The sequence below is a fragment of the Coregonus lavaretus genome (genome assembly GCF_964263955.1).
Source record: "Coregonus lavaretus genome assembly, chromosome: 10".
Taxonomy (NCBI): domain Eukaryota; kingdom Metazoa; phylum Chordata; class Actinopteri; order Salmoniformes; family Salmonidae; genus Coregonus; species Coregonus lavaretus.
In genome coordinates this window covers 730,322-753,477 of record NC_139997.1, presented here as the reverse complement: position 1 = coordinate 753,477, position 23,156 = coordinate 730,322, and the positions used below count along the sequence as shown (strand labels likewise).

Here is a 23,156-nt window from a genome sequence, read left to right as displayed (position 1 = left end):
TTTACAGAACACTTTGTAAATAAGTGTTTGAATCAATGCTTTCAAGTGGTATCCTGAGATGCTCCAATGCATCTTGTTTAATGAATGTCCTTTTTTTTTTACCCATTTCAATTTAATTCAATTCAATTCGACATACACTTGGAATGTCCTTTTAGGCAAACAACACACCTCCATTCCTGTACAGTCTTTGTTCCTGTTCTGCTGATGCTGCACACTGATCCAACTCATCAGGGATCCACAGCAAGACTGTTTGATTATGTGTCAAGTCATTTTATGTGGTGTGTTTAAGAATCTGAGCATGCATAAAATATATGAAGTAAAGCCTATCCAAGCAGAGAGAAGGAGAGGTAGATGAGATGAGGGGAGAAGTGAGGAGGGGAAATGACACAGGGACGGACTCCAAGATGGCACAGCAGTGCGGTCGTGTATTCTGTAGTGTCATCATGTAAATAGCTTTTTTTTTTGTTTTTTTTTTTTGTATATATTTCTCAATCTCACTTTCCATCCTTTAACTAAATATACTTTCCTGCAACCCGCCTCACCCAATGTGGAAAGGATTCTATTATTTCTTCATACATTTTTATCCAGAACCTCTGGCTGAAACTAGCCAGCTAGCCAGCTAACTAGCTACATGCTATTAGCCACCTTTAGGGGTCTTCACCATTGTCCGTGGCCATGGCCTGCACTACCTACCAGCCAGCTTTAGCCTGGACAATTATCGGCCAGTCTGCACAGCGTGCTATCGACCCAGAGCATATCGGATTTTCTGCCGGAATCACTGAATCACTGGACCTTAACACCGGATCATCACAACTAGCTAGCTGCAAACGAATGGCTGTTGTCGTTGTTGGCTAATCACCACTAATCACCACTTGTCCCGAAGCTAGCACCAGTTAGCCTTGAGCTAGCCTCGAGCCAGGCCCATCTCCAAGCTATCTACCTCTCTGTCAACCAGACGGGACCTCCTAGTGTCGACACGGAGCCCCGCCAATCCATCACGACTGGTCTGCCGACGTAATCGTCTAATGTGGTTTCAACAGGCTTCCCGTTGCGACGACCACGAAGATCCATCTGCTAGCCCCGGCCCGCTAGCACACGCAATCAACAGCCGCGCGTGTAGCATAGCAGCCACTGAACTTCTCCCGGACTTACTTATTGCTGTTCACTGGACCTTATGATCACTGAGCTACACAGCTGATGCCTGCTGGACTGTTCCTTTATTCGATACCCCATCCTTTTGATCTGATCTGTTTAGCCTCAGCCCAAACTTTCGTCGCCATTACCAGATGTTGTCTTAGCTTTCTCGAATAACACCTGTGACTGCTTTATGCCTATCTCCCATGTCAATATGCCTTGCCTATTGCTGTTTCGGTTAGTTCTAACTGTACTTTTTCAATGTAGAGCCCCCAGTCCTGCTTAACCAGCCTCAGAGAGCTCCTTTGTCCCACCCCCCACACAAGCGGAGACCGGCTCAATCGGTGCCTCCAGTGATGCTATCTCTTTCATCGTTACCCAACACTTAGGTTTACCTCCACTGTACTCATATCCTTCCATATCCTTGTCTGTACATAATGCCCTGAATCTATTCTACAACGCCCGGAAATCTGCCCCGTTTATTCTCTGTACCCAACACACTAGAAGACCAGTTCTTAAAGCCTTTAGCTGTATCCTTATTCTATTCCTCCTCTGTTCCTCTGGTGATGTAGAGGTTAACCCAGGCCCTGTAGCCCCCAGTATCACTCCTGCTCCCCAGGCACTATCATTTGTTGACTTCTGTAATCGCAAAAGCCTTGGTTTCTTGCGTGTTAACATCAGAAGCCTCCTCCCTAAGTTTGAGTTATTCACTGCGTTAGCACACTCTGCCAACCCTGATGTTCTAGCAGTGTCTGAATCCTGGCTTAGGAAGGCCACCAAAAATTCGGACTATAACATTTTCCGTCTAGATAGAACTGCCAAAGGGGGTGGAGTTGCAATCTACTGTAGAGAGAGCCTGCAGAGCTCTATCATACTATCCAGGTCTGTGCCCAAACAGTTTGAGCTCCTACTTCTAAAAATCCACCTTTCCAGAAATAAGTCTCTCACTGTTGCCGCTTGCTACAGACCCCCCTCAGCCCCCAGCTGTGCCCTGAACACCATATGTGAACTGATTGCCGCCCATCTATCCTCAGAGTTCGTACTGCTTGGTGACCTAAACTGGGATATGCTTAACACCCCGGCCGTCCTACAATCTAAACTAGATGCCCTCAATCTCACACAAATTATCAACGAACCTACCAGGTACAACCCTAAATCCGTTAACATGGGCACCCTCATAGATATCATCCTGACTAATTTACCCTCTAAATACACCTCCGCTGTCTTCAACCAGGATCTCAGCGATCACTGCCTCATTGCCTGCGTCCGTAATGGGTCCGTGGTCAAACGACCACCCCTCATCACTGTCAAACGCTCCCTTAAACACTTCAGCGAGCAGGCCTTTCTAATTGACCTGGCCCAGGTATCCTGGATGGATATTGACCTCATTCCGTCAGTAGAGGATGCCTGGTTGTTCTTTAAAAGTGCTTTCCTCTCCATCTTAAATAAGCATGCCCCATTCAAAATTCAGAACTAAGAACAGATATAGCCCCTGGTTCACCCCAGACTCGACTGCCCTTGACCAGCACAAAAACATCCTGTGGCGTACGGCATTAGCATCGAACAGCCCCCGCGATATGCAACTTTTCAGGGAAGTCAGGAACCAATATACACAAGCAGTTAGGAAAGCAAAGACTAGCTTTTTCAAACAGAAACGTGCATCCTTTAGCACTAACTCCAAAAAGTTTTGGGACACTGTGAAGTCCATGGAGAATAAGAGCACCTCCTCCCAGCTGCCCACTGCACTGAGGCTAGCAAACACTGTCACTACTGATAAATCTACGTTAATCGAAAATGTCAAAGAGCTGCAAAATCTGGACCCCTACAAATCAGCTGGACTAGACAATCTGGACCCTTTCTTTCTAAAATTAGCTGCCAACATTATCGCATCCCCTATCACCAGCCTGTTCAACCTCTCTTTCGTAACATCTGAGATCCCCAGAGATTGGAAAGCTGCCGCGGTCATCCCCCTCTTCAAAGGGGGTGACACTCTAGATCCAAACTGTTACAGACATATATCCATCCTGCCCTGCCTTTCAAAAGTATTTGAAAGCCAAGTTAACAAACAGATCACCGACCATTTCGAATCCCACCGTACCATCTCCGCTATGCAATCTGGTTTCCGAGCTGGTCATGGGTGCACCTCAGCCACGCTCAAGGTCCTAAACAATATTATAACCGCGATCGATAAAAGACAGTACTGTGCAGCCGTCTTCATTGACCTGGCCAAGGCTTTTGACTCTGTCAATCACCGCATTCTTATTGGCAGACTAAATAGCCTTGGTTTCTCAAATGACTGCCTCGCCTGGTTCACCAACTACTTCTCAGATAGAGTTCAATGTGTCAAATCGGAGGGCCTGTTGTCTGGACCTCTGGCAGTCTCTATGGGGGTGCCACAGGGTTCAATCTCGGGCCGACTCTATTCTCTGTGTATATCAATGATGTCGCGCTTGCTGCTGGTGACTCTCAGATCCACCTCTACGCAGACGACACCATTTTGTATACATCTGGCCCTTCATTGGACACTGTGTTAACAAACCTCCAAACGAGCTTCAATGCCATACAACACTCCTTCCGTGTCCTCCAACTGCTCTTAAACGCTAGTAAAACTAAATGCATGCTCTTCAATCGAACGCTGCTTGCACCCGCCTGCCCGACTAGAATCACTACTCTCGGCGGCTATGACTTAGAATATGTGGACAACTACAAATACCTAGGTGTCTGGTTAGACTGTAAACTCTCCTTCCAGACTCACATTAAGCATCTCCAATCCAAAGTCAAATCTAGAATCGGCTTCCTATTTCGCAACAAAGCCTCCTTCACTCATGCTGCTAAACATGCCCTCGTAAAACTGACTATCCTACCGATCCTTGACTTCGGAGAAGACATTTACAAAATAGCTTCCAACAATCTATTCAGCAAATTGGATGTAGTCTATCACAGTGCCATCCATTTTGTCACCAAAGCCCCATATACTACCCACCACTGTGACCTGTACGCTCTCGTTGGCTGGCCCTCACTACATATTCGTCGCCAAACCCACTGGCTCCAGGTCATCTATAAATTCCTTCTAAGCAAATCCCTGCCTTATCTTAGCTCATTGGTCACCATAGCAACACCCACCCGTAGAATGCATTCCAGCAGGTATATCTCACTGGTCATCCCCAAAGCCAACACCTCCTTTGGTCGCCCTTCCTTCCACTTCTCTGCTGCTAATGACTGGAACGAACTGCAAACATCTCTGAAGCTGGAGACTCTTATCTCCCTCACTAACTTTAAGCATCAGTTGTCAGAGCAGCTTACCGATCACTGCACCTGTACACAGCCCATCTGTAATTAGCCCACCCAACTACCTCATCCCCATATTGTTATTTACATTGTTATTTATTTTTCTCATTTGCACCCCATTATCTCTGTTTGCACATCATCTTCTGCACATATATCACTCCAGTGTTAATACTAAATTATAAATGTAATTATTTTGCACTATGGCCTATTCATTGCCTTACCTCCATAATAATATGCCATTTAGCAGACGCTTTTATCCAAAGCGACTTACAGTCATGCGTGCATACATTTTTGTGTATGGGTGGTCCCGGGGCTCGAACCCACTACCTTGGCGTTACAAGCGCCATGCTCTACCAGCTGAGCTACAGAGGACCAGTCAGGGAAATCAAGAGGGGGAGGGGTTTGCCCATAACTTACTACATTTGCACACACTGTATATAGATTTTCTATTTGTGTTACTGACTACGTTTTGTTTATTCCATATGTAACTCTGTGTTGTTGTCGTTTTTACAGCACTTCTTTGCTTTATCTTGGCCAGGTCGCAGTTGTAAATGAGAACTTGTTCTCAACTGGCTTACCTGGTTAAATAAAGGTGAAATAAAAATAAAAAAATAAAAAATGAGAGCGGAGAGGAGAATCACTAAAGACTTAAAATGTTCCAAACGCACGCGTACAGTCCTGAAGAAGACAACTGCTCTTCCCCCTCAGGAGGTTTTAAAAGGTTTGGCATGGGCATTTGTTGTTGAAGAGGCAAACCCCTCCCCCTCTTGATTTCCCTGACTCTACTGCCCTGTCCACTCTTTTAATGGAGAATACATTGAGTTGGATAGCCATGGGGGGGTATCTGGTCTGAAAGCCATGTTTCAGAAAATCAGAGAATATTGCAGTTACGTTGGTAGCAAATACGCGATAAGAGGTCATCCATCTTATTATCAAGTGACTGTAGAATGGAGGGAAGATGTGGCCGGTTTTCCTTTCGCCTTAATCTCACCAGAATTCCCCCTTTCTTGCCTCTGTAATGCCGGCATTTCCTCTTGGGAACCATGAAAATTGGGTCAAAATTACCAAAATTACAGAAAGAGTCCAGGGCAGATGAGTCGAAGTTGAAGCAGGAATTGAGGTTAGAAACTACTGATCTGATGTTCAAAAGTTATTGTCGGTTATAAGAAATGATAGCGGATACAGTTTGTGAAAATAAAGTTTTAAAAAATGCCAAAATAATCACAAAATAGCAAAGTTGTGTCGGAGCTCGCAAAACGGAGGCCATCTAGTACTGCGCCATCATTCTTCAATAAGTAACATATTTCCCTCCTGTCTGTTGGGAAATGAGATGTGCTTGTGTAAAGGATGTCACGCTGCTTGCTTAGCGAGTACCACTTCCTTTCAATTTGGCACATACCTGGCTCCAAACCGGGACCTTCACTTCACAAACCAAAGTGAAGTGACTGTCCTCCCTCAAGCATCTCTACTTGTTGCCCCACTTGAAAACTCTTGAGCGGTGCAAAGGTGGACACTTAAGGCTGAGGAGAACACTTAGAACCCAGTATTCTAGAACACCTAGAATACATAGAACACTTAGAACCCATTATTCTAGAACACCTAGAATACCTAGAACACTTAGAACCCATTATTCTAGAACACCTAGAGCACCTAGAATACCTAGAACACGTAGAACCCAGGACCCAAGAAGCTGCCAGATAAGGTAGAAATACTCTGAGATGGAGGTGGGGACTGGAACCTCTCTGAGACGGAGATGGGGACTGGGGAGTGAGAGGAGGAGAGCAGAGAGGAAAACTCATTAGGACTATTTCCCAACGCCATTAAGGACAGAACACTGCTGACAAGGTGAAGAAGCTGCTGCTGCCCTGGGTGACTATCGCCAGGGGAGGGATAGTTTTAAACAATCCTAAATCCAATCAAATCAAACGTTATTGGTCACATACAGATATTTAGCAGATGTTGTTGTTGGTGTAGCGAAATGCTACATAAATATATGTTACAAACAGTTTGTCTTACAATTTCCCAACTTTTACACACTTTTAGTACGGTTTTGTAAAGGTTTGCAAGCCGTACATTTGACTGTTAATGGGAGAATTGATGCAGATGCAAAAAAAAATTGATAGATTATTATTCTACCACATCAGTAGCTGTCTGTCCAACTCAATGGCATCTAGATGCTGTGAACAGCTGATAACATGTCTGTAGAGAAAACAACATGTTACACAGTAGAAGGAACACTCTCTGATAACATCATTGAACAGAATTGCTGAGCAGGGTATTTCTATTGCTCTGGGTCTGTCTGAATGTGTAAGAGATGCACACAGACTCCAGCCCCTTTTATACCTGATTCGAGATCAGCTGTCCTGATCTTGTCCACATTCTGATTGTGCCCACGTTTGTTGACAGGTGTAGACAATCAGACGCATTGCGCTCTGACTGTGATTAGATTTTAGTTGTGGGTGGAGCCAGAAAGCTGTCAGAGGCATTACAATGTGAACGTATGCTTAATCAGTCCTTCTGCATATTTCAAGACGTGGCATGTGAGATACCCCGATGGGCTGGACGACTCTTTTCTCATCACTCATCTTGAAAAAAAAATATTCTAAAAACGTAGAAATCAATCAATCCGCCATCATTAACACAATGGAAAAATCAAGTGATGTATTCTTTAAACATTGAAATAGCATGGGAGACTGAGAAAAACGAATTGGTACAATTTAAGGTGAAGTGGCAAGGTACTAGGGATGGAGGTGTGAACATGAAGGTACTAGAGATGGAGGTGTGAACATGAAGGTACTAGAGATGGAGGTGTGAACATGAAGGTACTAGAGATGGAGGTGTGAACATGAAGGTACTAGAGATGGAGGTGTGAACTAGAAGGTACTAGAGATGGAGGTGTGAACATGAAGGTACTAGAGATGGAGGTGTGAACATGAAGGTACTAGGGATGGAGGTGTGAACATGAAGGTACTAGAGATGGAGGTGTGAACATGAAGGTACTAGAGATGGAGGTGTGAACATGAAGGTACTAGAGATGGAGGTGTGAACATGAAGGTACTAGGGATGGAGGTGTGAACATGAAGGTACTAGAGATGGAGGTGTGAACATGCAGGTACTAGAGATGGAGGTGTGAACATGTGGGTCTGGGCAGATGAGATGTAGTCGTTGTTTGTGTGCGTCTGTAAATTGTTGTTAGTATGTGTGTCTGGTGTGGGTCTAAACTGACATATGGAATAGTTTTAAGAAGGTCACACCATGGATCATTTAGCTATTTGATTTGGAATTTTAGGACCCCTTTAGGTATAATAAAAATGACAACTCCGTTGTGTCCTCCTCCCAGAGTGCGAAGAGCCTTGGCGTGACCCTGGACAACACCCTGTCGTTCTCCGCTAACATCAAGGCGGTGACCCGATCCTGCAGGTTCATGCTCTACAACATTCGGAGAGTACGACCCTGCCTTACACAGGAAGCGGCACAGGTCCTAATCCAGGCACTTGTCATCTCCCGTCTGGATTACTGCAACTCGCTGTTGGCTGGCCTCCCTGCCTGTGCCATTAAACCCCTACAACTCATCCAGAATGCCGCAGCCCGTCTGGTGTTCAACCTTCCCAAGTTCTCTCACGTCACCCCCCTCCTCCGCACACTCCACTGGCTTCCAGTTGAAGCTCGCATCCGTTACAAGACCAAGGTGCTTGCCTATGGAGCAGTGAGGGGAACGGCACCTCCGTACCTTCAGGCTCTGATCAGTCCCTACACCCAAACGAGGGCATTGCGTTCATCCACCTCTGGCCTGCTGGCTCCCCTTCCTCTGCGGATGCATAGTTCCCGCTCAGCCCAGTCAAAACTGTTCGCTGCTCTGGCACCCCAATGGGGGAACAAGCTCCCTCACGACGCCAGGACAGCGGAGTCACTCACCACCTTCCGGAGACATTTGAAACCCCACCTCTTTAAGGAATACCTGGGATAGGATAAAGTAATCCTTCTACCCCCCCCCCCCCCCCCCCCCCCAAAAATAAATTAATAATAATAATAATAACAATAAAAAAATAAAAAAATTGTAAAGTGGATATCCCACTGGCTATAGGGTGAATGCACCAATTTGTAAGTCGCTCTGGATAAGAGCGTCTGCTAAATGACGTAAATGTGCCCTTGAGCAAGGCACTTAACCCTAATTGCTCCTGTAAGTCGCTCTGGATAAGAGCGTCTGCTAAATGACTAAAATGTAAATGTAAATGTATAAAATATTGAATTTGGCCTTTACAACTATAGCCCATAGCAACACATTGAATAACACATTCATTAATGGAACAAAAGACAGTTAAAAAAAAATCATAAAGAATAAGGTTTTGAATGTGTCTGTCCTATATCTAGGAGATATTAGAAAGCTCAGGAAATATACAGTACCAGTCCAAATTCTGGACACACCTACTCATTCAAGGGTTTTTCTTTATTTTTTACTATTTTCTACATTGCAGAATAATAGTGAAGACATCAAAACTTTGAAATAACACATATGGAATCATGTAGGAACCAGAAAAGTGTTAAACAAGTGCAAATATATTTTATATTTGAGATTATTCAAAGTAGCCACCCTTTGCCTTGATGACAGCTTTGCACACTCTTGGCATTCTCTCAACCAGCTTGATGAGGAATGCTTTTCCAATAGTCTTGATGGAGTTCCCACATATGCTGAGCACTTGTTGGCTGCTTTTCCTTCACTCTGTGGTCCAACTCATCCCAAAACATCTCAATTGGGTTGAGGTCGGGTGATTGTGGAGGCCAGGTCATCTGATGCAGCACTCCATCACTCTCCTTTTTGGTAAAATAGCCCTTACACAGCCTGGAGGTGTGTTTTGGGTCATTGTCCTGTTGAAAAACAAATGATAGTCCCACTAAGCGCAAACAAGATGGGATGGCGTATCGCTGCAGAATGCTGTGGTAGCCATGCTGGTTAAGTGTGCCTTGAATTCTAAATAAATCACAGACAGTGTCACCAGCAATGCACCCCCACACGATCACACTTCCTCCTTAATGCTTCATGGTGGGAACCACACATGCAGAGATCAGCAGTTCACCTACTCTGCGTCTCACAAAGACACAGCGGTTGGAACCAAAAATCGCAAATTTGGACTCATCAGACCAAAGGACAGATTTACACCAGTCTAAAGTCCATTGCTCGTGTTTCTTGGCCCAAGCAAGTCTCTTATTATTATCGGTGTCCTTTAGTAGTGGTTTCTTTGCAGCGATTCGACTATGAAGGCCTGATTCACACAGTCTCCTCTGAACAGTTTGCAGTGAGGGAAAAAAGTATTTGATCCCCTGCTGATTTTATACGTTTGCCCACTGACAAAGAAATGATCAGTCTATCATTTTAATGGTAGGTTTATTTGAACAGTGAGAGACAGAATAACAACAAAAAAATCCAGAAAAACGCATGTCAAAATTGTTATAAATTGATTATATATATACAGTAAATATATATATTTACAAAAAATAAAATAAAAATATATGATGCAGACAATTACATTGATGGAAGCTACAATCTATCTGCTGTATTAAAGCTGATCTACCCACAAAAAAAAAAAGGATAATCCCAGTTAAATCTGAGTTAGAAATTAAAATGTAAGGCCATAAAAAATCATTACAAGGTTAAGAAAAAAATACATTTTCTGAACTTAAGCAGGAATATGATATTTTACTTTTGAAGACTAACGATTAAACTAAAAAAAAAAGAATAACTTAACTTTAGAAACTTTAGAGCTCTGTCAGAGTGACCTTCTGGAATCTTCTCCCACCTCCACCTAGGAACTCTAGAGCTCTGTCAGAGTACTGCAGAGATGGTTGTCCTTCTGGAAGGTTCTCCCACCTCCACAGAGGAACTCTGGAGCTCTGTCAGAGTACTGCAGAGATGGTTGTCCTTCTGGAAGGTTCTCCCACCACCACAGAGGAACTCTGGAGCTCTGTCAGAGTACTGCAGAGATGGTTGTCCTTCTGGAAGCTTCTCCCACCTCCACAGAGGAACTCTGGAGCTCTGTCAGAGTACTGCAGAGATGGTTGTCCTTCTGGAAGGTTCTCCCACCTCCACAGAGGAACTCTGGAGCTCTGTCAGAGTACTGCAGAGATGGTTGTCCTTCTGGAAGGTTCTCCCACCTCCACAGAGGAACTCTGGAGCTCTGTCAGAGTACTGCAGAGATGGTTGTCCTTCTGGAAGCTTCTCCCACCTCCACAGAGGAACTCTAGAGCTCTGTCAGAGTACTGCAGAGATGGTTGTCCTTCTGGAAGGTTCTCCCACATCCACAGAGGAACTCTGGAGCTCTGTCAGAGTGACCATCAGGTTCTTGGTCACCTCCCTGACCAAGACCCTTCTCCCCCGATTGCTCAGTTTGGCCGGGCGGCCAGCTCTAGGAAGAGTCTTGGTGGTTCCAAATTTCTTCCATTTAAGAACGATGGAGGCCACTTTGTTCTTGGGGACCTTCAATGCTGTATAAATGTTTTGGTACCCTTCCCCAGATCTGTGCCTCGACACAATCTTGTCTCAGAGCTCTACGGAGAATTCCTTCGACCTCATGGCTTGGGTTTTGCTCTGTCATACACTGTCAACTGTGGGACCTTATATAGACAGGTGTGTGCCTTTTCCAAATCATGTCCAATCAATTGACTTTACCACAGGTGAACTCCAATCAAGTTGTAGAAGCATCTCAAGGATGATCAATGGAAACAGGATACACCTGAGCTCAATTTCGAGTCTCATAGCAAAGGGTATGAATACTTATGTAAATAAGGTATTTCTGTTTTTAATTTTTAATACATTTTCCAAAATTTCTAAAAAACGTGCTTTTGCTTTGTCATTATGGGGCATTGTGTGTAGATTGATCAATTTTAGAAGTCAAGGGGTCTGAATACTGTCTGAATGCACTGTATATGCCTCAATTACCTTGTACCCCTGCATATCGACTCGTTATTGGTACCCCATGTTTATATCCAAGTTATAGTTACTAATTGCGTATTTATTTAAATCCCTGTCTTATCTTAGCTCATTGGTCACCATAGCAACACCCACTCGTAGTCTGCGCTCCAGCAGGTATATCTCACTGGTCATCCCCAAAGCCAACACCTCCTTTGGCCGCCATTCCTTCCAGTTCTCTGCTGCAAATGACTGGAACGAACTGCAAAAATCTCTGAAGCTGGAGACTCTTATCTCCCTCACTAACTTGAAGCGTCAGTTGTCAGAGCAGCTTACCGATCACTGCACCTGTACACAGCCCATCTGAAATTATCCCACCCAACTACCTCATCCTTATATTGTTATTTACATTGTTATTTATTTTGCTCATTTGCACCCCAGTATCTATATTTGCACATCATCTTCTGCACATCTATCACTCCAGTGTTAATAATAAATTGTAATTATTTTGCACTATGGCCTATTTATTGCCTTACCTCCATAACTTACTACATTTTCACACACTGTATATTTTTCTGTTGTATTTTTGACTGTACGTTTTTGTTTACCCCATATGTAACTCTGTGTTGTTGTTTTTATCGCACTGCTTTGCTTTATCTTGGCCAGGTCGCAGTTGTAAATGAGAACTTGTTCTCAACTGGCTTACCTGGTTAAATAAAGGTTAAATAAAAAATAAATAAATACAAATCATTCCTTCTGTTATTATTTTTCTATAATTTTTTAGATTTTTCTCTCTGCATTGTTGGGAAGGATCCCGTCAGTAAGCATTTCACTGTTGGTCTACACCTGTTGTTTTACGAAGCATGTGACTGATCAAAATGTGATTTAATTTGACATAGCCTCCTAAATGGTACCCTATTCCCTTTACAAATAGGGCTTAAATAATACATGATAGGGTTAAAAGTAGTGAACTATATAGTGTATATAGGTATAGGTTGACATTTGGGAGGAGTCCATTGGCTCTGGACCAATCACAAAGCTGCTCTTCTTTTGTCAAACTCTTGCATTTAATCTCATATGAATCTTGTTCAAACGGATCAATACACCGCAAATGTAAATTGGCTCTTGGTTTAATCACCCTGAATGCAGCTAGTTGCTTAAAACACCTCATTATGCTGGCGTGTTGCATGTTGTTTGTTATAGAAGAGCAGAGGAGGCGTTCCAATTGACACCCTATTCCCTAAGCTGCTCTTCTATCCCGTACCCTATTCCCTATGTAGTGCATAGACACAATCAGAGTGAACCACAGCATCACAGCTGACACTCCCTTCAGATTAAACTGACCGCCATCATCCTGTAAATATTTATTTGAAGTGTACATCCTCCTGTTGTTTGATCTAAGATATACAGTGGTGTGTAAAAGTGTTTGCCCCCTTCCTGATTTGTTATTTGTTTGCATGTTTGTCACACTTAAAATATGTTTCAGATCATCAAACAAATGTAAATATTAGTCAAAGATAACACAAGGAAACACAAGGTTGTTATTATTAAGGGAAAACAAAATCCAAACCTCCCCCCGTTATAACACAACTCAACTGTGGTTTATTTATTTGTCACGGTCGTTGAAGGACGGGTCAGACCAAGGTGCAGCGTGAAAGGCATTCATGTTTATTCACAGATAAACACACGAACAAAACAACAAACCAACAACACGTGAAGTCCTCAGGCTAAACACAAAACAAGCCTCCACACGGAACAAGATCCCACAACTAATAATAACAACCAGGCTACTTAAGTATGATCCCCAATCAGAGACAACGAGCGACAGCTGCCTCTGATTGGGAATCACACCCGGCCAAACACAGAACTACAACACCTAGAATGCAACATAGAAATACTAACATGGAATATCCACACCCTGACTCAATATATAAGAGTCCCCTGAGTCAGGGCGTGACAGTACCCCCCCCCCACCCAAAGGTGCAAACTCCGACCGCACAAACCTTACATAACAGGGTAGGGGCCGGGTGGGCTTTCCACCTCGGAGGCGGATCCGGCTCCGGGCGTAACGACCACATACTCTCCGCCTCCCTGTTGCGCCCCTGGTCTGGTCTGGACCTTGGCGCGCTGCTTCCCCTCTCCTTCCTACCACGATGTACCAAGCCCTGTCTGGACCCTGGTGTGGGAGACCCCGAACCTGGAGAGGGGCTGATGTCTGGGTCTGGACTGGAGCTGCTGACCGGAGCTGAACCAGGCACCGTTGGAACGGGCACGGGCCGGACCGGACTAGGAAGAGGAACAGGCCGGGCCGGACTAGAACACGCACCACTAGTCTGGTGCGAGGAGCAGGAACGGGCCGGGCCGGACTGGGGACACACACCACTGGCTTGGTGTGGGGAGCAGGAATGGGCCGGGCCGGACTGGGAACACGCACCACTGGCTTGGTGGTGCGTGTCGCCAGTCTGGCCTGGCCCGTTCCTGCTCCTCGCACCAGACTAGTGGTGCGTGTTCTAGTCCGGCCCGGCCTGTTCCTCTTCCTAGTCCGGTCCGGCCCGTGCCCGTTCCAACGGTGCCTGGTTCAGCTCCGGTCAGCAGCTCCAGTCCAGACCCAGACATCGATCCCCGACCACCCTTTTAGCCCCTCGTGGGGCTGTCTCTCGGGCTTCTTCCTCGGCCGGCGCCTTCTGCGTTGCTGTTGCTCCTCTCTAAACCGGGCCTCCACTGTCTCCTCCCAAGGACCGCGATCCATCCCAGCCTGAATCTCCTCCCATATCCAGGATCCCTTTCCGTCCAGGATCTCCTCCCATGTCCAGACTGTCTGCTCCTGGGCCATTTTTGGTGGGATCTTCTGTCACGTTCGTATAAGGACGGGTCAGACAAAGGTGCAGCGTGAAAGGCATTCATGTTTATTCACAGATAAACAGACTAACAAAAACAACAAACCAACGAAACGTGAAGTCCTCAGGCTAAACACAAAACAACCATCCACACGGAACAAGATCCCACAACTAATGAGTGCCAATAGGCTGCCTAAGTATGATCCCCAATCAGAGACAACGAGCGACAGCTGTCTCTGATTGGGAATCACACCCGGCCAAACACAGAACTACAACACCTAGAATGCAACATAGAAATACTAACATGGAATATCCACACCCTGACTCAACATACTAGAGTCCCATGAGTCAGGGCGTGACAATCACACCTGAGTTCAATTCCTCTAGCCACACCCAGGCCTGATTACTGCCACACCTGTTCTCAATCAAGGAATCACTTAAATAGGACCTGCCTGACAAAGTGAAGTAGACCAAAAGATCCTCACAAGCTAGAAATCATGCCGAGATCCAAAGAAATTCAGGAACAAATGAGAAAGAAAGTAATTGAGATCCATCAGTCTGGAAAAGGTTATAAAGCCATTTCTAAAGCTTTGGGACTCCAGCGAACCACAGTGAGAGCCATTATCCACAAATGGCAAAAACATGGAACAGTGGTAAACCTACCCAGGAGTGGCCGGCCAACCAAAATTACCCCAAGAGCGCAGCGACGACTCATCCAAGAGGTCACAAATGACCCCACAACAACATCCAAAGAGCTGCAGGCCTCACTTGCCTCAGTTAAAGTCAGTGTTCATGACTCCACCATAAGAAAGAGACTGGGCAAAATGGCCTGCATGGCAGAGTTCCAAGACGAAAACCACTGCTGAGGAAAAAGAAAATTAAGGCTCGTATCATTTTTGCCAGTAAACATATTGATGATCCCCAAGACCTTTGGGAAAATACTCTGTGGACTGACGAGACAAAAGTTGAACTTTTTGGAAGGTGTGTGTCCCATCACATCTGGCGTAAAAATAACACAGCATTTCAGAAAAAGAACATCATACCAACAGTAAAATATGGTGGTGGTAGTGTGATGATCTGGGCCTGTTTTGCTGCTTCAGGACCTGGAAGACTTGCTGTGATAAATGGAACCATGAATTCTGCTGTCTACCAAAAAATCCTGAAGGAGAATGTCCGGCCATCTGTTCGTGACCTCAAGCTGAAGCGAACTTTTGCAGCAGGACAATGATCCAAAACACACCAGCAAGTCCACCTCTGAATGGCTGAAGAAAAACAAAATGAAAGACTTTGGAGTGGCCTAGTCAAAGTCCTGACCTGAATCCTATTGAGATGCTGTGGCATGACCTTAAAAAGGCAGTTCATGCTCAAAAACTGTCAGAGTGGTGTGTGTAGGTGAGTGGAAGGAATCAAGCGCAGGACCCAGGATGACTTCAACCGTCTTTAGTAATGTTCCCAAAGCAACGAGAACAAGGAGTAGCCAACCCAACCGGGTGGCGCACACAATTACGCACAAACACACAGTGCGTCAAAACAAGAAAAGCGCACACAGTGCGAGCTCTCGGGAAAACACAACGAGAGAAATAATCCGAACTTCACAGAGGCAGGCTGACAATGAACAATCACGCATAACACCTGACCCAAACACACGAACTAAATAGGGAAACAATTAATACACAAATAAGGGACAGGTGTTATGAAACAGACAAAACCAAAAGAACATGAAACATAGAACGGTGGCAGCTAGTACTCCGGAGACGACGACCGCCGAAGCCTGCCCGAACAAGGAAGAGGAGCAGCCTCGGCCGAAACCGTGACAGTACCCCCCCCTTGACGCGCGGCTCCAGCCGTGCGCCGACCCGGAGCTCGGGGACGACCCGGACGACGCGGAGCAGGGCGCGCAGGATGACCCCGATGGAAATCGGTCAGTAGGGACTGGTCTAAGACGTCCCTCCTTGGCACCCAGCACCGCTCCTCCGGGCCGTACCCCTCCCACTCCACGAGATATTGAAGACCCCCCATCCGGCGTCTAGAATCCAGGATGGACCTCACGGTGTACGCCGGAGCCCCCTCGATGTCCAACGGGGGCGGAGGAGTCTCCTCAATCTCAAAGTCCTGGAGTGGACCAGCTACCACCGGCCTGAGGAGAGACACATGGAACGAGGGGTTAATATTTTTGTAATCAACAGGTAGTTCTAACCTATAACTCACCTCGTTCAATCTCCTCAGGACTTTAAATGGCCCCACAAACCGCCGACCCAGCTTCCGGCAGGGCAGGCGGAGGGGCAGGTTTCTGGTTGAGAGCCAGACTCGATCTCCAGGTGCGTACACTGGCCCCTCACTGCGGTGTAGGTCGGCGCTCGTCTTCTGTCGACGTATGGCACGCTGCAGATGGACGTGTGCAGCGTCCCACGTCTCCTCCGAGCGCCGCACCCACTCATCCACAGCGGGGGCCTCGATCTGGCTCTCATGCCATGGTGCCAGAACCGGCTGGTACCCTAATACACACTGAAAAGGGGTTAGTTGGGTGGAGGAGTGGCGAAGAGAGTTCTGTGCCATCTCGGCCCAGGGCACATATCTCGCCCACTCCTCCGGCCGGCCCTGACAGTATGACCTCAGAAACCTACCCACATCCTGGTTGACACGTTCAACCTGCCCATTACTCTCCGGGTGGTACCCCGAGGTAAGGCTTACCGAAACCCCCAACCGTTCCATAAATGCTCTCCACACCCTAGAGGTGAACTGGGGGCCTCGGTCAGACACTATATCCTCGGGTACCCCGTAATGCCGGAAGACATGGGTGAACAGAGCCTCAGCGGTCTGTAGGGCAGTGGGTAGACCCGGCATGGGAAGGAGACGACAGGCCTTAGAGAACCGATCCACAACGACCAGGATGGTAGTATTCCCCTGTGAGGGGGGGAGGTCGGTAACAAAATCCACCGAGAGGTGGGACCAGGGTCGTTGTGGAATAGGCAGGGGTTGTAACTTACCCCTGGGCAAATGTCTGGGCGCCTTACACTGGGCACACACCGAACAGGAGGAGACATAAATCCTCACATCCCTAGCTAACGTTGGCCACCAGTACTTCGTGCTAAGGCAGTGCACTGTCCGGCCGATACCCGGATGGCCAGAGGAGGGGGACGTATGAGCCCAACAAATGAGGCGATCGCGTACCTCGAGCGGAACGTACGTCCGACCCACAGGACACTGTGGAGGACTCGGGTCGGTGCGTAACGCCCGCTCGATCTCACCATCAACCTCCCACACCACCGGAGCAACCAGACAAGACTCCGGTAGTATGGGCGTGGACTCAACTGCCCTCTCCTCTGCGTCATACCGCCGAGACAGAGCATCTGCCTTCCCGTTCTGGGACCCAGGGATGTATGTGATCTTAAACACAAACCGGGCTAGGAACATAGTCCAACGAGCCTGGCGAGGATTCAGTCTCCTAGCTGCCCGGATGTACTCCAGGTTACGATGGTCAGTTAGAATGAGGAAAGGGTGTTGAGCCCCCTCGAGCCAATGCCGCCACACCTTTAGGGCCTGTACCACGGCTAACAGCTCCCTGTCTCCTACGTCATAATTCCGCTCCGCCGGACTGAGCTTCTTAGAGTAGAACGCACAGGGACGGAGTTTAGGTGGAGTACCAGAACGCTGGGAAAGAACGGCCCCTATCCCGGCCTCTGACGCGTCCACCTCTACTTGGAACGGTAAAGAAGGATCCGGATGCGCCAACACCGGCGCCGAGGTAAACAGGTCCTTTAGTCTCCCAAATGCCCTGTCCGCCTCAGCTGACCACCGCAAGCGCACCGGACCCCCCTTTAACAGAGACGTTATGGGAGCTGCCACCTGTCCAAAACCCCGGATAAACCTCCGGTAATAATTTGCAAAACCCAAGAACCGTTGCACCTCCTTCACAGTGGTTGGGGTCTGCCAATTACGCACAGCTGACGCACGGTCTACCTCCATCTTCACCCCTGACGCAGACAACTGGTAACCCAGAAAGGAGACCGACTTCTGGAAAAACAGACATTTCTCTGCCTTGACATATAGGTCATGCTCCAACAGCCTCCTCAATACTCGGCACACCAGGGCTACATGCTCAGCACGGGTAGGACTATACACCAGAATGTCGTCGATGTACACAACTACTCCCTGTCCCTGCATGTCCCGGAAAATCTCATCGACGAAGGATTGGAAGACTGAGGGAGCATTCATCAACCCATATGGCATGACTAGATACTCGTAGTGTCCGGAAGTCGTGCTAAACGCTGTCTTCCATTCATCGCCCGCTCGAATGCGTACCAAGTTATATGCGCTCCTAAGATCCAATTTTGTAAAGAACTGCGCACCGTGCAGTGACTCCGTCATAGTCGCAATCAGAGGAAGTGGATAGCTGTACTTCACTGTGATCTGATTGAGACCGCGGTAATCAATACACGGGCGCAGACCTCCATCCTTTTTCTTTACAAAAAAGAAACTTGAGGAAGCGGGTGAAACGGAGGGCCGTATGTATCCCTGTCTCAGAGACTCCGAGATGTATGTCTCCATAGCCTTTCTCTCCTCTTGAGACAAGGGATACACATGGCTCCGCGGGAGAGCTGCTCCTGACTGGAGATCTATCGCACAATCCCCCCGTCTATGAGGCGGCAGCTGCGCCGCCCGAGTCTTACTGAACGCCAGTGCCAAATCCTCATACTCGGGGGGAATCTGCAGTGCTGGCATTAGATTCGGACTCTCCACCGAGGTCGCCCCTATGGAAACACCCAGACACCGCCCCTCACATTGAGCAGACCACCCTTTAAGAGCTTTCTCTCGCCACCTAATAATAGGGTCATGAGTCATCAACCAGGGAAGACCCAGCACTACCGGATACGCAGGAGAGTCAATCAGATAGAGCTGAATTCTCTCCTCATGACCCTCCTGCGCCGTCATCTGAATGGGTGCTGTGACTTCCCTAATCAACCCAGACCCTAACGGACGGCTATCTAGGGCATGGACGGGGAAAGGTTTATCCACTGGAAGGAGGGGAATCCCTAACTCTATACAGAACTGGCGATCTACAAAATTCCCAGCTGCGCCTGAATCTACCAGCGCCTTATGCTGGGAACGAGGTGCAACCTGTGGGAAACAAACAGGCAAGGTTAGGTGCACGACAGAAAGCTCTGGGTAAGCAGGGCGCCTACTCACCTGGGGGGACCCCCCAATGCGTGACCTGCCATCTCCCTCACTGGAGGGCCCGCCCCAACACCTAGCCGCGGTGTGTCCTCCACGACCACAGTTGGTGCAAGGGCCGGGTCCCCTCGGGCTCCTCCTCCTCCGTTCCCTAGCGCCAGCACCTCCGAGCTCCATAGGGCTCGGCTCGGAGGTGCTGGAGAGTGGAATGGGCGAACCCCCCCCCTCCGGGACGCCCACGGGTGGCGAGCAGGGTATCCAGCCGGATGGCCATGTCGACCAGCTGGTCGAACGTCAACGACGTGTCCCTGCACGCCAACTCTCGCTGGACGTCCTCCCGGAGGCTGCAGCGGAAATGGTCGATAAGGGCCCGCTCATTCCACCCTGCATCAGCCGCTAGGGTCCGGAACTCTAAGGCAAAGTCCTGGGCGCTCCTCATCCCCTGTCGGAGGTAGAACAGACGTTCCCCCGCCGCCTTCCCTTCCGGTGGATGGTCGAACACAGCACGGAAGCGGCGGGAGAACTCCGCATAGTTCGTAGTAGCGGCGTCCATTCTCCTCCACTCGGCGTTGGCCCACTCCAACGCCTTGCCGGTGAGACAGGAGATGAGGGCTGAGACGCTCTCGTGTCCCGAGGGCGCCGGGTGGACGGTGGCGAGGTAGAGCTCCACCTGCAGCAGGAATCCTTGACACCCGGCAGTGGAGCCGTCGTACGCCCTCGGGAGCGAGAGCCGAATCCCACTAGGTTCCGGAGATGAGACGGGGGGGCTGACCGATGGGGCTGGTTCGGTTGGTGGAGGTGTGGGAACCCCGCTGGTCTCCCATCGGTGCAGAGTATTCATCACTCCCTCCAGGGCGTGACAGACCTGATTGATGCGGTCCTCCTGACCACGAAGACGTTCTGCCATCTCGGCTGTCGGCGTGGTCGCTCCTGCTGATTCCATGATTGATGCGTGATTCTGTCAGAGTGGTGTGTGTAGGTGAGTGGAAGGAATCAAGCGCAGGACCCAGGATGACTTCAACCGTCTTTAGTAATGTTCCCAAAGCAACGAGAACAAGGAGTAGCCAACCCAACCGGGTGGCGCACACAATTACGCACAAACACACAGTGCGTCAAAACAAGAAAAGCGCACACAGTGCGAGCTCTCGGGAAAACACAACGAGAGAAATAATCCGAACTTCACAGAGGCAGGCTGACAATGAACAATCACGCATAACACCTGACCCAAACACACGAACTAAATAGGGAAACAATTAATACACAAATAAGGGACAGGTGTTATGAAACAGACAAAACCAAAAGAACATGAAACATAGAACGGTGGCAGCTAGTACTCCGGAGACGACGACCGCCGAAGCCTGCCCGAACAAGGAAGAGGAGCAGCCTCGGCCGAAACCGTGACAAAAACCCAATGTGGCTGAATTACAACAATTCTGCAAAGATGAGTGGGCCAAAATTCCTCCACAGCGCTGTAAAAGACTCATTGCAAGTTATCGCAAACGCTTGATTGCAGTTGTTGCTGCTAAGGGTAGCCCAACCAGTTATTAGGTTGTAGGGGGCAAACACTTTTTCACACAGGGCCATGTGGGTTTGGATTTTGTTTTCCCTTCATAATAACAACCTTCAGTTCAGAACTGCATTTTGTGTTTACTTGTGTTATCTATGACTAATATTTAAATTTGTTTGATGATCGGAAACATATTTAAGTGTGACAAACAAGCAAACAAATAAGAAATCAGGAAGGGGGAAAACACTTTTTCACACCACTGTAAAATATGAACAATGATTACAGGGAGTATCTGCTGTAACAATGTTTCTCTGAATACCTCACACATCTAGAAACCAGTCAAAATACATGAATGCGACAAGTTGGTCCCTCCATCACCTGTATCTGATGTGGAAAGAGGTCTGGACATCAAGATATACAGTGCTGCTTGAAAGTATGTGCTATACAATATTAAAATAAACATATAAACATCTTATCTAAACCCCAATTCGTAATAAAGACATTCCAAGTAAATGACAGAAACAAACAAATATGATATTTTTTCATTGTTTATTTAACAAAAATGGTTTATTTAACAGAAACTCAGATTTGATGTGTGCAAAAATATGTGAACCCCTTCAGTCAATCGCTTGTGTCACCTCCATCAGCAGCGATAACTTGGACTAAACGTCCAGAGGAGGAAAAGCAGCCCCGGATCTTGACATTCCGACCACCATGCTTGACTGTTGGGATAAGGTTATTTTGGTGGTAGGCAGCGTTGGGTTTTCACCAAACATATTGGTATTGATTGTCACCAAAAAGCTCAATCTTGGACTCATCGTTCCAGAGAATGGACTTCCAGAAACCTTCAAGTTTGTCCAGGTGGTATCTGGCAAAGTTAAGATGGGCAGTTTGGTTCTTTTTTGACAGCAGAGGCTTCTTCCTAGCAACCCTCCGATGAATGGCATTTCCATTCAGTGTTCTTCTTATTGTTGAAGCATGCACAGTTACCTGAGATGCAGCAAGGGATGTCTAGTCTGCAAATCTCTAGATGTTATGATTGGGTTGGTGTTTACCTGATTTATTACTGTTCTTGTGGTTCTTGGGGATGTTTTGGAAGGGCGTCCACTTCTAGGCCAAGTTGCTGTCATGTTAAATGCTCTCCGTTTGTAAATGATTTGCCTCACAGTGGACTGATGGAGCTCAAATCTTTTTGAGATGATTTTATAGCCTTCCCCAGACTGACGTGCTCTCACTACCCTCGTCCTGATGTCCTCTGAGATCTCCTCTCCTCTCGGCATGGTGTGCTTTGATGGGTAACACCAAACTGACCAGGTATCTTATCTCTATTTATCTGAGTCCCGCCTAAACTCTTTCCTAACGATCTCCCCTTTGATTGATTCATTTGGTAGTTAATTATTTACCCACCGGATTCTACTTACCTACTTGATTTAACCAATGCAACTTGTGGTTCACTTACTTTTGCACCTGCACTAATTCCTTTTTAATTTAGTTTTTCTACTACATGATTTCCTCTACACCAACATGTAGTATTGGTAAATATAAACCTGTTATGTCAGATCAAAAAGACTGGTACTGATTAAAGGTAGATTTAATGGTAAAAACTGAAACAATCTGTAATTGCACAAGGGGTTCACATACTTTCAAGCAGAACTGTATAAGAAAATATGTAGTGGTGTAGAGATGTCTGCCTGCCTGTCTGCCTGCCTTCCTGTCTGCCTGCCTGCCTGCCTTCCTGTCTGCCTGCCTGCCTGCCTGCCTGCCTGCCTGCCTGTCTGCCCGCCTGCCTGCCTGCCTGCCTGCCTGCCTGCCTGTCTGTCTGTCTGTCTGTCTGTCTGTCTGCCTGTCTACCTTCCATGTCTGTCTGCCTGCCTGTGTCTGTCTGTCTGTCTGCCTGTCTGCCTGTCTGCCTGCCTGTGTCTGTCTGTCTGCCTGCCTGCCTGTGTCTGTCTGTCTGTCTGTCTGTCTGTCTGTCTGTCTGCCTGTCTACCTTCCATGTCTGTCTGCCTGCCTGTGTCTGTCTGTCTGTCTGCCTGTCTGCCTGCCTGCCTGCCTGTGTCTGTCTGTCTGTCTGTCTGTCTGTCTGTCTGTCTGTCTGCCTGTCTGCCTGTGTGTCTGCCTTCCATGGCTATCTGTCTGCCTGTCTGCCTGTGTGTCTACCTTCCATGTCTGTCTGCCTGCCTGCCTGCCTGCCTGCCTGCCTGCCTGCCTGCCTGCCTGCCTGCCTGCCTGCCTGCCTGCCTGTCTGTCTGTCTGTCTGTCTGTCTGTCTGCCTGTCTGCCTGTGTGTCTGCCTTCCATGGCTATCTGTCTGC

At 47.6% G+C, this 23,156-nt stretch overlaps 1 protein-coding gene across 1 annotated transcript in view; it reads right to left on the bottom strand.

Annotated features, from left to right (window-relative positions):
- Window positions 1-22,122, bottom strand: part of LOC311135783 (glutamate receptor ionotropic, NMDA 3A-like) — a gene marked incomplete at both ends in the record, with an annotated part of 198,902 nt that extends 176,780 nt beyond the window's left edge. The window contains one exon of the mRNA XM_084169825.1: window positions 22,068-22,122. Coding sequence (XP_084025951.1) covers window positions 22,068-22,122 — 55 coding nt within the window. The remainder of the gene's footprint in view (window positions 1-22,067) is intronic.
- Between the last annotated feature and the right edge of the window lie 1,034 nt (window positions 22,123-23,156).